The following is a 17581-nucleotide window of genomic DNA, read 5'->3' on the forward strand; positions in this document are numbered from 1 at the left end:
GGAAGATACACCGGAATGCCTCTACTGTGGGGGTTTTGATGACGCAGAGCACACATTTTTTCAATGCTTCCGATGGCAGGAACTACGCACTACCACGAAAGTGCAAATAGGAGAAAAGATTAGCCCTGATAGTCTCCTCAAGCTCATGTTGGCAAGCGAAGAGCACTGGAAACTTATCTCCGACATCGACATGGCGAAAAAAGTAATCTCACAAAAACAGAAGAACAGACTGGAAAGCAGGCAACGCAGCTAAGGCAACAGCCAGAGAGTGAGAAGTAATACCTACCGGTGGTTCCTCACTCAACTGGCAGAATCGAAACTAGAGGCGGTTTTTTAGTGGGTAAAAATGCCACACTACCTGCATTCAGACATCAGGCAGGTGTCTTTCGAATATTTTTCCCCTCTCAAAAAAAAATGTGTTTTTTATAGAATTCGCATTTGATAACACTTTTACAATGCAATACCCATACGTATAAGTACGACACATGATAAATGCTAAATACTATAAGTAATAATAGTAATCAAAGTAACGATATGGTTTTAAATTCGGTACTCGTTACTTCGGGTATCGATGAGTAACGAGTAGTTACTTTTTCAACATCTCTATGTTACCTTTGTACCAAAATATTAACGAATCGGGATATTATGTCCCAAAATTTCAATAAGATAATAATATTACAGTTGAGCGTTGGAACCTTTGGTGTTACACAGCAAAATAAAAACACTAAATCACAACAATACACCAAAACACTTTTACTTTTACACTGGACGCGCGTTTCGCTAACCACGTTAGCATCATCAGCAGATGATTATAAACTAAAGTACAATCTACAAGTTGAGCGTTTATACACTCGCTCAGTGGGCACCGAGTGGGCGTGGCAAAATCTAGCCAACCGAGTCAGAGCCCACTGAGCGTAACAGTTAGATTTCCGCCACTAGAGTAGTAGGAACAAAGAACTTGAAGGAATTGGACCGTTGACTCTGTTCATACTATCTTTACATTTATTAATTCTGATGCTTTCATATGCATCTAATTGCCTGTAATTTGAGACTTATTTAATTAATTTTAAATTATTAAGATCTATACAATGTTCTTTATCAACAATATGTTTGGCAACACAAGATTTATCCGGTCTACCATATCTTATCTGAGCTAAATGTTCTTTAAATCTAGTTAATATTGATCTTCTAGTTTGCCCAACATATTTCTGATTACAATCTTTACAAGAAATTTCATAAATACCCGACCTTTCCAGTGGAGGCGTTTTATCTTTTGGATTACCTAATAATAGTTGTAATTTATTATTAGCACTATACACAAGTTTATAATTGACATTCTTAAAAATTTCTTTTAGACCACGGATAACTCTCTATCAAACGGTATCGAAAAATATTTAGACGTATCTTTCTCCACTTGAAAAGTCGAATTTTCAGAAATCATTAACCTATACCTACGTTTTCTAATTAATTTATCAACTAGTGAAGGAGAATATCCATTACACTCAGCTACATTCCTAATGTAATCTCTTTCTATTTCATATCTTTCGTTGGAAAGTGGGAAAACTAAGTAATCTATGGACTAAGAAATTTAAACTAGCCATTTTATGTTCAACACTATGATGTGATTCATTAGGAATATATCTGCGTGTGGTCGTATTTTTCCTATAGATATCAAATTCCAGGCAATTATTAGTATTTCTAATAACTAATAAATAAAATAAACCATACTCTTGGAAAATACTCAAACTGATTCTTAGCCTCCACTTCAAACCTGCTCATGAATAAATTAGCCAAAAATGGAGACAATGGATTACCCATTGCTGTACCTTCCCGCTGTTCAAAAAAGTTGTTATTAAATTGAAAACAATTTTGTTTCATACATAACGATGTAAGCTCAATGTATTCACTCACAGTTTTGTTGTCGAGAGCATTTGCGTTCAGTAATTCCTTCAAGTAGCCTAAAGTATGTGGAATTGGAACACTTGGGAACAACGAAGATACATCAAAGGAGACTAAAATTTCACCTTCATGCAATGTTATATCTTTAATTTTGTTAATGAATTCAATATTATTTTTAACTGAGAAAGAAGGTTCATGATCAGGTAAATTTTCGAACTCCCTTGATAACCATTTTGCCAAATTATAAGTCGGAGAACCTACAGCCGAAACAATTGGGCGCATAGACTTGTCCGGCTTATGAATTTTTGGCAAAGCATACAATTTTGGTAATGAGGGATTGGATACTTGCAATTTCCTCTTTAAAGAAAGATCAATAAGGGTGTTACATTCTTTTAGAGTTTTTTTAACGTCTGCTACCATCTTAGACAAAGGATTCTTTTTCAAATTTATGTAGGGGCCATTATCGATTAAGTTGTTAACCTTATCGTAATACTCTTTTTTATCTAATATAACAACCTTATTTCCTTTATCAGCTTTTAGATAGAAACAATCTTTGTTACGCAAACTCTTGACAATATTGTGCTCTTTGTTAGATTTTAATGAATTACTTGAAACGATATTTTTTGATAACTGATTTCTACAAGCCTCTCTTGTAAATATTTTAGAAGCCTCGGGCAAGTGCTGAATAGCAGTTTCAACACCAACGACGATTTCCTCCAAAGCGCTACCAGAGTTGGGCAATGCATACTTTAAACCTTTATACTTTAAACCCATTAAATTTACGCATGAAATTGAGAACAACGACTGTTACGCTCAGTGGGCTCTGACTCGGTTGGCTAGATTTTGCCACGCCCACTCGGTGCCCACTGAGCGAGTATATAAACGCTCAACTTGTAGATTGTACTTTAGTTTATAATCATCTGCTGATGATGCTAACATGGTTAGCGAAACGCGCGTCCAGTGTAAAAGTAAAAGTGTTTTGGTGTATTGTGGTGATTTAGTGTTTTCATTTTGCAAGATAATAATAATTAGAGTATTTTTCTAAATAGTTATGGCAGTTAAATTATATAATCAATAACGTTTATTTTAAATTAATTAAAAGCATATTGATTAACACTAAATAGATGGAATTTGTTTTATATAATTGAATGGAGATTTATTGAATAAAAATACAAATTTATTTTATTGCAGTAAAGATAATCATATAATCAAATTTTTAACTAAATATCTGTCAGCATGAAATTACTTTTATACCCGACGGTTTCTCTAAAATAAATAATAAATAATGATATATGTATACGGTAATATTTAATTCATGTAACTGTGAAAAGCTGTTACATACATTATTAAAAATTGAAAAAATTGACGTATGAGAGATTAATAACTTAGAGAATATAATAGTAGAGACAACTTAAAACATGTATATTATATGAAAGACGCTGTGTAAATGTTATAATGTTTAATAATAAAGTAAATGTTTCAAGAAAAGTTGAATTTGAAACAAAAACTGGGGGGTAAAATATTCGTTTTTAAATTTATGTAAAATTATGTTGCTGTTTAGTATTTCAGTTCATTTTAGCTAATTTTATTTAATTATAGATATTGACATCTTGATAAGAGATTAACTATTTTAAATTTAAATAAATAAAACAAAATCAGGTTAGTTACTTGTTACACCACTTATAGGCTTGGTGCCATTTTCCGCCGGTGCTGCCACCATAGGAGAATATCGTAAACAACTAGTAATAACAAATACACGTGTTTAAAAAACGAGTATAACTAGTATATAGTAAAGTTTTATTACCTATATGATTATTCTAAAAGTGTTAAGACGTCCTGTAACGTTTTTAGTTCATTACATGTCTTTTATATATGAGGGGTGTAGTAACAAAACGTATAATCTCTTTCTGTGTCAATTTTGAGAAAATCACGAAAAACTCTTATAAATCAAAATATAGATGCAAACATAATTTTCAATGGCTCTGCAGTTTAAGATAAGTACTTAGTATATCATGCTACAAGAAAAATAAAAAATATTGCGGATTAACTTCGAAATTTAAAAATTTAATTTGGGGATTGTACATTTTGAAACTAAACTGTGGAGATTGTACATTTTGAAAGTAAACTGTAGTAATTGACCGACTTAACAGCAAAAAATAATATCGACGAAAATAAAGTAGTTTATTCAAATACAAAAAATCTTATTGTTTAGGATTCAAACTATCTTTTCTTAACTAATTAAGTAAATCTTTAAACTCTCACGCTGGGTCCCTCATCAAAATACTCGCAAATTTCGTCTTCTCCTTTATCCTCCTCAGACTGTTTTTCTGCCTCATCTAGAACGAACTTATAAAATTCAAAATCTTTATCTTCTTTCCAGTTTTCACCATAATGACCTTTCAGCAAAGCAGTGATGGTGCGATTTTTTTTCCTTTATCACATTTTGTTTTTCAATAATATTTTTGACCATATCACCTAAACGTTTACCTCTTTTGCAAATAGGTTTATCAGCACCTAAGTGACTCTTATAGGTAACTTCTCCACCTACCTCGATTCCGTGCCTCGATTCTTTGGTAATTATTATTCGCTAATATTATTAGATTAATATTACTAACCAAATCACGTGGTCTTGTTGTGGTTTCTCCTATTGGTTGTTTGGAGATTGCACGCTTTGATATTCACTTGTCAGTAGAGATTGCACGTTTTGAAACTAAAGCCAACATTTGAACGTAAAATACAATAGGATATTGCCCAGTTTGATGCTAAATGGCATCTTATTCTAATGCAGCTCGAAATGTAGTATCCGAATCATATTTTACCACATTTTTTATAAAAAGTGGAGATTGTACGTTTTGTTACTACACCCCTCATATGATGTCTGGCGTATCGTCACCGGATTCCGTATCGCCCAGACTTGATAATTTATTTGACACGCTTGACGTAATTTTTACGTTTTCTAGTCGACAACCCTGTTATCCTTTCACTGCTTCTGTGGAGGGCTGTCAACATCGTTTCAAGGCGTCTCTCTGCGCTTTAACCTCACTTTTGGTTTTGCCGGTCTGTCGCCATCAGCAACCCGGCTTAGAGAAATGGTAATTATTTAAATCTTGCTGTATAATCTGAATCAGCTGCTATTTCGAACCGACAGGGTAGAGTTTTGGATTGGCCCAAGTTAACTCGTATTTGTATTTTGCTGGCACGTCGGTGTTCTTTTGCTTTTGTCCTCCAGAATGTTGGTTGGAAGAGACAGTAATTCGAGGTAGGTTTATTTTGTTTATTATTAGACCTTGTTTGGTTTTAAACGATAGTTTCGTATTTTTAGGGTCCAAGGTACGGGCGTTATCCTATGTAAGGTTAGTGATTCCTATGGATACGTGTCCTATGTATATGTAGTGATTCCTATGGACGGGTGTCCAAGGTACGGACATTACTCTATGTAAGGGTAGTAATTCCTATGGACAGGAGGTGTCTTATGGACGGATGTCCTATGTACGGGTAGTTTATCCTATGTACAGATTGCCTCAGTATGGATGTAGCGTAAGCCCCATGCTGCTTCGTTCCTATTTCTAAGCCTGGACGATAGTTACGGCTGTGTTAGTTCATGGTGTCCTCATCCTGGCCTCTTTTGTTGTATTGGCCAACAGTAAAGCCGAGAGAGAGAGTCCAAAGATACAAGCCCATCTCACGCTGTTACTGTTTGAAGCAGGATTGCCTCAAGAACAAGCAGCTAAGTTTAATTTTAAGTTCGGGTTTTACGTTTTACAGCATTTAAATATTTTAAATATGATTTAGATCTTAGGTTTCATTACGAACATATGTTGTTTACTTTCTGTGTATATCTATTGCGTGATTTTAAAGATGAATAACCGAACATATTCTAGAATCTACAGCTTGGAACATCTCAGATTTAATATCGTATAAAATATAACAAATTGATTAAAGTAATGCTACCTTTTATATATGTTCTATAGCCTTATCTATATTGTATTTTTCCATAGTCTTTTTCATTGAACATATTTAGTATTATTTTTAACATAACTTTCTCCGACATACAACCACTATAATTACTAGAATTCTACAATGTCATTTACTATCAACAGAGTCCATCATGAATAAATATAGTCATTAATTTTAAGTAATATACAACTGTGTTTTCTTTCTCTGTACATGCCTGGCGCCCAATATTTATATTTTTGATTTATTATTGTTAGTTAGTTTTTTTCTCCAGTGAAATACCGTATCCACGACTGCTCTCCGATGAAAAGCTACCGTTCGCAGTAGTAGTGGTTTAAAAAACGTTATAGCACAATTTCTGAAAATTCTAAAAATAAAAATAAAAAAGTAAATATTTTGATATCTTTAGAAGGTCTAACTTGCATTATAAGTTATTATTCCAGCTAAAAACTAGACTTTTAGATTAGAGTTCAACTACGGTAGCGAGCATAGTTTTACTCACCGGTATTGCTATAACTAAATTTTTTAAAGGTACATAGTTATAATTTTAGAAAGATGTTCATAAAACATCTAATCACTATTTGATTAAAAAAAGTATACCATTACTACTGCAAATTATATTTTATCCTCTCTTAGTATGTGTAATTTTTTGATTAATGTAACGAGCACATTGTTTACTCACTTGTTTCGTCGAACTGCTTGAATCCATTTTTGTTTTTGATCAAATCGGTGTGAGAAACTATAAAACTATGAAATGTTGTTTCGGGAGAGTTGAATATCCGGGAAAGTTGAGTTATTGAATGTTCTTGCACCCAACAATGCCCTAATTACGTTCTTCTTTACGTGTTACCATTTTTTCAGCAATTTTATTAACATTTGAAATTGTCACAACACAACACGACGCGCGACGTCTAGTTCGAATTCTTTTTACTTATTTTTTACTACCCGAAACAGCGTTACATTACACAAACCTCGTAACTTGAGTGTTTTATAGTTTCAATAACTGTACTGGCAAAAAACTAAAATACTTAAATACTATGACAAAGCCACTATTTCGATATTATTTTAATGCGATCAACAATACATAGCGAAAATTTCTGATTTATGCCATATACAGCGCCGGAATTTTTTGAAATCAACTGAAATGCGCCTAATACGTAAACTAAACCAGCAATCATCAACAAAGAAATCACATTTTTATTTAGGTAAAGTTTTTACCTCATAAAATAAACTTTCAAAAACCCTAGTGAGAAGCCGTTTTCAAAGATTTGACATGTTTCGTGTGAAATTAAAAAATAGCTAATACAATAACTTTTTCAGACATAGATAGCAAAATACACATATTTGACAAAATATTAATCTTTTTGAACAATATTAAAAATAATGTTATTAAACAACTGTAGAAGGTGGCGCTCTCATGCGCCGCGGAAGCTCCAAGAAGAACGGTAGTTTATATCGAAATAAAATTTTGGCAGCATAGGTATGTAGGTTAACTGAAAGCATTTTATAAAAATATATAGAATTATACAGGGTGTCCCCAAAAAAGTTACACATCAAAGTTGTGTTTTTTCTAATGGGACACCCTATATATTAATTGATTTTTGGATTCTAGAAAAAAATAAAGGTGAGTTTTATTAAAAAAGTATATACCTAAAATCTAAGGATTTTGACATATTTCACATTTTGTAAATTTTAAAGTTTGATAACAGCGATCTAAATTTTAGTTGAACTTGTATAGCCTGATATTTAATTATACTAACCATTGTATGTTAAACCAAATTGAAATTTGACACGAAAAATTGGTGAGACAAAATTAATATGAAACATTAGTCACTTTTAAAAGCAAGTTACTCCTTTATTTTAAATGGAACACCCAGTACATTTTCCGGTGTTCAATGGGAAATTTATTTATCTTCAAAAAATTATTAAGGTTGCCTACCCCTCAGACAAATATTTTCCTAGATATTTTAATTTTTATGATTTTGCGTCAGTAGATCTTTATTATTTGAAAAAATCTGTGTGGTGGCTGGGTGATATACCATTTGTTAATTTAACAAAAATTAAAGATTGTAGAGTAAAATACTCAACGGTTATAAAGAGATACACGTTTGAAACATATTTTAATTATTACAGAATAAAAATTAGATATAAACATATAATTATGTGACAAAAATTAGCTAGATGAAACCAAATGCTAAAATACTTTCTTTTCTATTAACTGCATAAAATGATTGTCTTTCAAAAGGATCTTTTCATTTTAAAAGGCATATGCAGCAAAATCCCTTTTAACCATAGTAACTTTTCAGAAGTTGTGAAAATCATAATTATTTGATGCAAAATTATTCTATTTGGTACCTTCAAATTATTATAAACAAAATGTGACATCGAATATTCACATATTTGCTGGTATTTTAATTGTAGCTTTATCTGGGCCGTATTATACATTTTACTAATTTGCAATAGTTAATTTAACTATATATACTATACCCGTTAAATTCCAATTTAGGTAGCTTTTATTGTAATTTAAAAATCGTTCTTTATTTCTAGAAGATGTTAAATATGTCAAAAACCTTACATTTCAGTCATATAATCTATACTAATATATAAAATCCTTAAGTGACTGACATACTGATTGATCACGATCCTGCTCAAACCACTCAACGTAAGAAGCTCAGTTTTGGCATACAGGTTGACTCTAGAGTGTAGAGGTTCGATAAGAAGGGATTTTTCGAAATTCCAGTTCCAAGAGTGTGAAACCACTCCTCAAATATTACAATATTTTTTATTTAAAAAATGGTCAAGTTTCCGAAAAAACGCTTAAACATGTATATTTTATTTTGTTTTTTTACATATTTTAAGATTTTTTAAAAATGTATACAGGGTGTTTCGAAAAATCTGGTCATTGATTAATCACGATCCTGCTTAAAGTGCTTGACGTAAAAAGCTGATTTTTGGAAAACAGATTGACTTTAGGGTGTAGAGATTCGATAAGAAGGGATTTTTCGAAACTCGAATTCTAAGGGGGCGAAACGAAGGGCGAATTTTTTTTTTTAGAATTTAGAATGAGTGGGAGGGGGGTTAATCACTTCGACCTTACAGATCCATTGTGTCCCCCTTTCATAACAACTCATCATACAGTCCCAGTCCCAGGGCTCAACTCAACATTGTGTCCCCCTTTCATAACAACTCATCATACAGTCCCAGGGCTTTGACAAAAGCCAGTATCTGGGACGGTTTTGTAGAGGGTAGTTCTCCATCTCCAATATCAGTCGTACCAAAATTCATGGCACGAATGGTTGTCGTCTCGGCGCACTCAGTGATGAGGTGTACTGGTGTTTCCCCATCTTCCCCACAGAATCTGCATTCGCCGTTTCTTCTTAGTTTCAATCTACTGAGGTGTTCATTGAGGAGACAGTGTCTTGTTAAAAACCCCGTGACAATCCGAAGATTGTTCTTACTCAGACCCAGGAAGATCTGTGATTTTTCTTGATCATAAGCCCTCAGAAACTTCTTCGAGTGTCTTAGACCATTGGAAAATTTCCATTCCAGGTTGCGGATGGAATCTTCCAAGTTCTTGAGTTCCGCCTTGAGTTGGTTACCACTTGGAAAGCAGAACGGTTCTGGTTCAGTTAGTGGAGTGTTCGCTGCTTTCCTAGCTAGATTATTTGCTTTTTCATTGCCTTCTATCCCTTGGTGAGCAGGCACCCAGTGTAGGAGGACTTTGTTTTCTTTGCCTAATTTATTCAGCTTCTCTATGCATTCTTTGACCAATTTCGAATTGATTGATACTGAGTTGATCGCCTTTAACGCTGCGTGACTATCAGATAAGATGGCTATTTCTTGTTTCCAAACCAAACGAAGGGCGAAACTATCCCTCAAATATTAAAATATTTTTTATTTAAAAACCGGTGAGTTTTTCGGAAAAACTCTTAAACACGCATATTTTATTTTGTTGTTTTACATTTTAAGATATTTTATAAATTTATACAGGGTGTTTCATAAAATATGACCATTGAGTAATCACGATTCTGCTTAAACTGCTTGACGTTTAAAGCTGATTTTTTGGTATACGGATTGACTGTGGAGTGTAGAGGTTCGATAAGAAGGGGTTTTTCGAATCTCAAATTCCAAGAGGGTGAAAATGCCCCTCAAATATTACAATATTTGTTATTTAAAAAACGGTTAGTCTTTCGGGAAAACGCTTGGACAAGCATCATTTATTTGCTTTTTTACATATTTTGAATTTTTTTAAAAAATCATACAGGGTGTTTCAAAAAGTTGGGTAATTTCTTAACCACGATTCTGCTTAAACTGCTTGACGTAAAAAGCTTATTTTTGGCAAACGGATTTTTCGAAAGTCAAATTCCAACAAGATGAAACTACCCCTCAAATATTACCAAGTTATATAATAATATCGCCATATTGTTTTTTCGCATGCTGACATAAATGTGAGAAAATTTTATCCAGTTTGTATGTTAATGGAAATTCTTGCTTTGCTTCATCATCACCATTACAAATGATTAATTCGACGCGAACGAAGTCGCTGGTACACGCTAGTTCTCTTATAAAACTCACCTTAATTGTTCAATTAATTAATATATGGGGTGTTCCATTACAAAAAAACACAACTTTGATATGTAACTTTTTTGGGGATACCCTGTAGAACTCTATATTTTTAAAAAGTGCTCTGAATTAACTTACATATGCTCACAAAATTTTATTTCAATACAAACTATCGTTCCCCTTGGAGCCTCCCAGGCGTATGAGAGACGCCACCCTGTATGTAATGTGAATAAATACATAATACTCTTATAAGAAAAGGGTCGAGTTTTATAAATATATAAATTTAACAACTTTGGATCAAATTCTTATCGGTCCGTTAACCAGATTTTACACCCCAATTAGTTTAACCTTGAAATCTCCCCTCCTTTTATGAGATACTTTTACGGGATTCATAAAATAAAAATATAAGTTAACATCTATAAGGACATTTTTACATATATTTTACATATAATATTTTTACAACATCGTTGTTATATTAAGAATATTTTTATGCGTGATAAAACCACTAATATTATCAGATGTTAAATTTAATGGCGGATCTTGTGTTATAGTTTGAGAATATGTGGATCTCTATGCATAATTTATTTTAAATGCATTAGTATAATGTTCAGCAGTGGCTCGTGGCGCTTCAATGTGGTGAGGCATATTTAAAGAAAACTTCTTATTTAATTTTGATTAGACAACAGGTTGCTTTACTTATTTACCTATACACGGAAAAAACATGGGTCATCTTTGCCATATCATTTATTTTTATAATAACACAGGTCCGATTCTGCTTTGTTTCATAGTTACGGGGGTTTAAAGACTTTATTTTTTTTATTTATTACAATTTTCTTCCAAGTTCGTTTAGTGATAGATCAATGAAATTTTGCAGGTAAAACACACACCGGAAAAATGTAGGGATATCATTTTATTAAAGTTAAAAATAAATGTTTTAAATAAACAACCACATATTTGTAGGCCGATTCTTCCTACTTCGATTGAAACGAAGTAGTCACACTAGTTATTTCTAAATTTGGGATATTTGCAGAAGTGTTTGTGCATTTTTTGTCAAATGTATAAAAAGCACCTAGCATCAATTGTTCGAATTTAACATGTACTGTTTATGTTTTTATGATAACTGGCCAGAATTCATTCAAATAACTCTGTTTAGTATTAAACGACATTATGGAGCGTAGACATCTTAACAGAGACGAAATGCTAAGGGCCATAGGTAAGCTCGAAGCTGGAATGCGACAAATCGACGTAGCTATAGCATTAAATACAACGCAAAGTGTAATATCGCGATTAAGTGCACGCTACCGTGAAAGTGGTGATGTTGCTGAAAGGCACACAGGGCGACATCGCATTACTACCCCTCAGCAAGATCATTTTTTACAATTAATTGCTCGACGCCGACCGACTCTTACAGCACCAGAGCTTAGTTTAATTCTCCAGGAAACACATAATGTAACCGTTAGTCCTGACACTGTGATCAATAGATTAAGAGAGGTCAACTTAAGAAGCAGACGCCCCTGGAGAGCTCAACCCTTAACGAGAGGAAATCGAGAGGTACGATATTTGTGGGCTCAAGATCATGTTCAGCGGTCGAATGAACAATGGGCCAATGTTCTCTTCACGGATGAGTCACGCTTTGTAATTCATCCGGATTCGAGAAAGCTTAGGGTATGGAGAGAACCGGGAAATCTTATTCGGTTAGATCATGTTCAGGAAGTGCACCCTTATCAAGGTGGAACAGTTATGGTCTGGGGAGGAGTCCAGTTAGGCCGAAAAACCGATCTCGTTTTTCTTGAAAGGTTTCTAACAGGAATCACATATCGTGATTTAATTGTTGAGCCTGTCGTGTTACCATATGCCAATGATTTTCGGAGAAACTTCATTCTCATACATGACAATGCACGGCCTCATACAGACAGAGTGGTAACTGGCCGGCACAATCTCCTGACCTCAACCCCATCGAGCACGTATGGGACACGGTCCAAAGAAGAATTTTGAGAATGGGTATGCCTCGTGAAACTCGTAGGGATCTGGTTCGGGCCGTAAATGCAGCGTGGCAGGCTGTACCTCAAGAAGATATCGACAACCTGATCAGGAGCATGGAGAGACGATGTAGGGCTGTAATGAACAGTAGAGGAGGCCATACCCTTTATTAAGTAAAAATGGTTTTATCTTTTCTTTTTTTAATTCACAGTTTACAATAAAAAAAATGTGTGTATTTTTTTGAGTTCAATAAAAATCAAGGTAAATTTGAAAAATTCGGTAAATCTCGCATTTTTATTTCCAATACATCCTCTAAACTATTTGTTTATTTTAATTTTATTATATCAGAAATGCAAATAATAAAATTACTGACGATGGCTGGATAAAATTGTAATATCCCTAGACTTTTCCGGTGTGTGTAGTTACTATAAGTGCTACACTTTAATGTTAAGAAAGTGTCGACAGACTCACCAAGACGTGGATATGGATTATCACTGGAATATTTTTCTAAAAAAACATGTGCGTCACTGATTTTTGACCACTGATCCCTTGTTAGTAAAATGGCATAGGCCGTTTAATGCCGATTAAAAGTTCTATCTTGATATTTTGTCGATTTCGATGTCCTTATTGAGATAAACGCATTTTATTAATCACGATTAATAAACTTAAAATAAAATGAATAAATTATTTGTTTAATCTAATTTGTTATCAAATTTTATTAAAATATATAACACTGATGTTTACTGCTACCTACAGCAAATTAAGAAAAAAATAATAATGGTATTTGAAATAATTACAAGGCCTATTTTTTAAAAGCTTTAACATACAGTATCTTTTAAACTATGTCCATTCCAGCTCCTATTTTTATAGGAACTTTTTTTCCGGAGATAAAACAATGCAAGAACGGCAAGAGCTTTTTTTAAGTTTATTTTTTGTTTCAGGACAATCAGTGTATGAGAATCAAAATCCTGGGTGACTGCTATTATTGCGTGTCTGGATTGCCTATATCCAGACCAAACCACGCTTATAACTGTGTGAATATGGGATTACAGATGATAGAAGCTATAAGGTAAGGAAGCAAATATTAAAAAAAAACAAAAATATATTATTCCAGTTATCGCTAATAATAACATTTTTAATTATGGAAAACAGAAAAAATATTAGTTATATATGAAAATGAAAATTTTATAGTTATTTTTACTTTTTGCAATTTTTTTTTGTACATAGGTATGATATGTATAGAACATTGGTCTATGATTTTTTATGTTAGAATGCATGTCAATGCAAATATAATGTATATTTGGTAAGCAAGCCAGTGTGTATTTTCGGTGTATCATATCCACGTGAATTATGCATTTTTATCCGTTTTAATTACATTTGTTTTTTATTGCAGTTTTTAACATTATCCACTGCAATTATAAAGTATTAAAACAGAAGCACCTATCAAAAGTGGATACAATTGTTTACAGGCTACCAGTTTTCTCATCATAATTTTTGCATTGTTAAAATTGTTCTTTTATTTCTGATAAGGCAAAAACAACATGATCAAACAATAACTCACTAAACAAAGATATGAACCACATAAAAGAAACATAATAATAATAAAAAACTATTATTCGACACCAATTACTTATAACCGAGTATATAAAAAATACGTGCATTATGCTACACTGTAATATCGATACAAAACCCTTTAGTTTCTCATTAGAGGCAAGGGTTAAATATCCAATAAACTATGCATTATGGTAGTAGGAGGCCTTATAAAGTATGCGCCCATCATTGTGTGTCTTTTACAGAGTAGTCTCTTCACTGTGTAGGACCACCCTCGTCCATTTTGTTATTAAATTCTTGCCGCCTCGGGAGGACATTTCATGATCCTAATGTTGCTCTTGTCGTTACTTATTTAGAGAAAGGTCTTTGTGTCGCAGAATATTAAATAAACAAGGAAATCCATACAAACGAGATTTTGCGTAAGTGAGAAGATATTTTTAACTCTATTGTTAATTTACTTTTGTACTGTATCTTCACATTTACTTAGGATATGTGATTTTCTTTTTCTACGCTGTGTAATAAAGTTTTGATCAGGATTTATTATTATATCAAATTCTTAAAGTTTTGTTACATCATAGAATAATGTAAATCAAATATTTACTGAGTGATAGGAGAAACGGGAACCTCAAAATATTTATGTACTTGCATTAACTACTGTAAGTTGAATGAATTTTGTTTTAGTGAAGAAATTTTGATGATTTTTTCTGCAATTGTAGTTAAATTACTTGACCTTTTCAAAAAAAATATGTCAAAGATTTTTATGTTTTGTACAACAGGAAGTTATAGTAGAACATTTGTCAATATTTTTTTTAGTTAGAACATAATTTAGCATGCGAATGTCAATGCAAATGTAATGTATAAGTACCTATAATGTAGAAGTACGGATTATTGATCAAAAGTGGATACAAAAATTGGACTTTTCAGCTTATGTGATATATTTAAAAGAATTCCGTGACACAGCTTTCGAATATTACAGCAAAATATTTTGTTGGTTCATTTTTTGAAAATAATTCTGGGTTTAGACCACTGGAAGAAACTCTACAAAATAAAAAAGTTATTTTTTATAAACACCGCTGCGTTGCGCGTTGAATAATCCAAACCGAAATCAGCTTGTCAGTGGTTTTTTACTTCTATCACAAATTTGCGTAACCGCCAATGTGTCAATATTCCATGGGTATATTGATAAATGAGGTCTAAATTATAAGAAAATGCATTTTCTTCGAAAAATTAAAGAGATAAATAAAAAATGATATAATACAATTTCATAGACAATTAAATCGTGCATCTGATTCTCATAAAATATACTGGGTTCCCATTTATATTAAACAAGTTATTGCCGTTTAAAGCTAATAATTATTTAAAATAAATTTTTAGACACTCTGTATAAGGTAGTATAATTTTTATTATTGCAACACAACATTTAGTAAACAGAAATACTTCAGTACAATATTTGGTTTTAAAAACTTAAATACTAGAGCCTAGAGAAATGAAGCATTAAAATTATTACTGTATTTAGACAAAAACCTAAATATTTCAAAAACGGTAAGATTAAAATGCGGTAAATCTTAATCAAATTTACCTTTATTTTATTAGTAAAAACTAAAAATGTAATAATATACAGGGTGTTCCATTGAAAAAAATCAACTTTGATATTTTTTATGTATTTGGGACATTGTGTCTTGTAAAAATATTTTTAAATTGTAGTTCTAATAGTCCTTCAACGAACCCAAAACTTACAATTTGTAAAAATCTAAACGTTTAGCTACAACACTCCGTGTCGTATGTGGTGAACAACCCTGTATTAGATTGAATTAAAAAAAGCCTCTTTTATTTTTGGTTTGGAGGTTATCTGTTCTTTAATTATAATTTTTGCATTGTTAAAATTATTGTTTCATTTTATATGATAGGGAAACAACAACATGATCAAACAATAATTCACTAAACAGAGATATATACCACATAAAAGAACCATTAATATAAAACGATTTTCCTCTATTCTTAATTAACAACCCAAAAAGTATGTGCATTATGCTACACTGTAATATCGACACAAAACCCTTTAGTTTCTCATTAGAGGTAAGGGTTAAATAGCCAATAAACTATGCATTATGGTAGTAGGAGGTCTTATAAAGTATGCGCCCATCAATCCCGAGGCATCCTAAATATTCAGAGTGTCTTTTATAGAGTAGTCTCTTCTCGGTGGAGGACCCCCCTCGTCCATTTTGTTATTAAATTCGTGCCATCTCGGGAGGAAATTTCATGATCCTAATGTTGCTCTTGCCGCTACTTACTTAGAGAAAGGTCTTTGTGTTGCAGAATATTAAATAAACAAGGAGTTTCATAGAAACGAGATTTTGCGTAAGTGACAAGACATTTTTTAACTCTATTGTTAATTTATATTTTTTTTTGTACTGTATCTTTACTTTTACTTATCATATGTGATTTTCTTTTACTACACTGTGTTTAAGGTTAATACAGTTTTGGTTTTTCAAAAGTCTTATCAGGGTTTATTATTATATCAAATTCTTACTCAGTTTTTGTTACGGCATAGAATAATGTAATTCAAATATACACTGAGTGATAGGAGAAACGCGAACCTCAAAATATTTATGTGCTTGTGCTAACTACTGTAAGTTAAATGAATTTTGTTTTAGTGATGAAATTTTGGTGATTTTTTCTGCAATTGTAGTTAAATTACTTGACCTTTTCAAAAAAAGTATGTCAAAGATTTTTATGTTTTGCACAACAGGAAGTTATAATAGAACATTGTTCAATATTTTTTTTAGTTAGAACATAATTTATCATGCGAATGTCAATGCAAATATAATATGTATTTGGTAAGCAAGCCGTTTTGTATTTTTGGTGTCTCATATCCACGTAAATTATTATTTTTATCTGTTTCATTCATTATACATTTGTTTTCAGTAGTTTTTAACATTATCCACTGTAATTATAAAAGATTAAAACAGAAGTACGGATTATTAATCAAAAGTGGATACACAAATTGAACTTTGAGCTTATGTGATATATTTTAAAGAATTCCATGACACAGCTTTCGAATATTACAGCTAAATATTTTGTTGGTTCATTTCTTGAAAATAATTCTGGGTTTGGGCCATTGCCACTAGATGAAACTCTACAAAATAAAAACAGTTATTTTTTATAAACATCGCTGCGTTGTTCGTTGAATCCAAACCGAAATCAGCTTGCCAGTGGTTTTTTACTACTATCACAAATTTGCGTGACCATCAATATGAAAATATTCCATGGGTATATTGATAAATGAGGTCTAAATTATAAGAAAATGCATTTTCTACGAAAACTTGAAGAGATAGGTAAAAAATGGAATAATACAATTTGATAGACAATTAAATTGTGCATCTGATTCTCATAAAATATACGGGGTGTTCCATTTAAATTAATCAAGTTATTGCCGTTTAAAGCTAGTAATTATTTAAAATTAATTTTTAGACATTGTGTATAAGGTAGTATAATTTTTATTATTGCAACACAAAATTTAGTAAATAGAAATACTTGAGTACCAATATTTGGTTTTAAAAACTTAAATACTAGATCCTAGAGAAATGAAGCATTAAAAGTATTACTGTAATTTGGCAAAAACCTAAATATTTCA

At 32.1% G+C, this 17581-nt stretch overlaps 1 protein-coding gene across 1 annotated transcript in view; it reads left to right on the forward strand.

The window, feature by feature from the left end:
• Window positions 1–17581, forward strand: part of LOC115885861 (adenylate cyclase type 2-like) — a 373787-nt gene that overhangs the window by 225549 nt on the left and 130657 nt on the right. Inside the window, exon 7 of the mRNA XM_030904883.1 lies at window positions 13338–13465. Coding sequence (XP_030760743.1) covers window positions 13338–13465 — 128 coding nt within the window. The remainder of the gene's footprint in view (window positions 1–13337; window positions 13466–17581) is intronic.

The sequence above is a fragment of the Sitophilus oryzae genome, unplaced genomic scaffold (genome assembly GCF_002938485.1).
Source record: "Sitophilus oryzae breed Bouriz unplaced genomic scaffold, Soryzae_2.0 scaffold_465_pilon_pilon, whole genome shotgun sequence".
NCBI lineage: Eukaryota > Metazoa > Arthropoda > Insecta > Coleoptera > Curculionidae > Sitophilus > Sitophilus oryzae.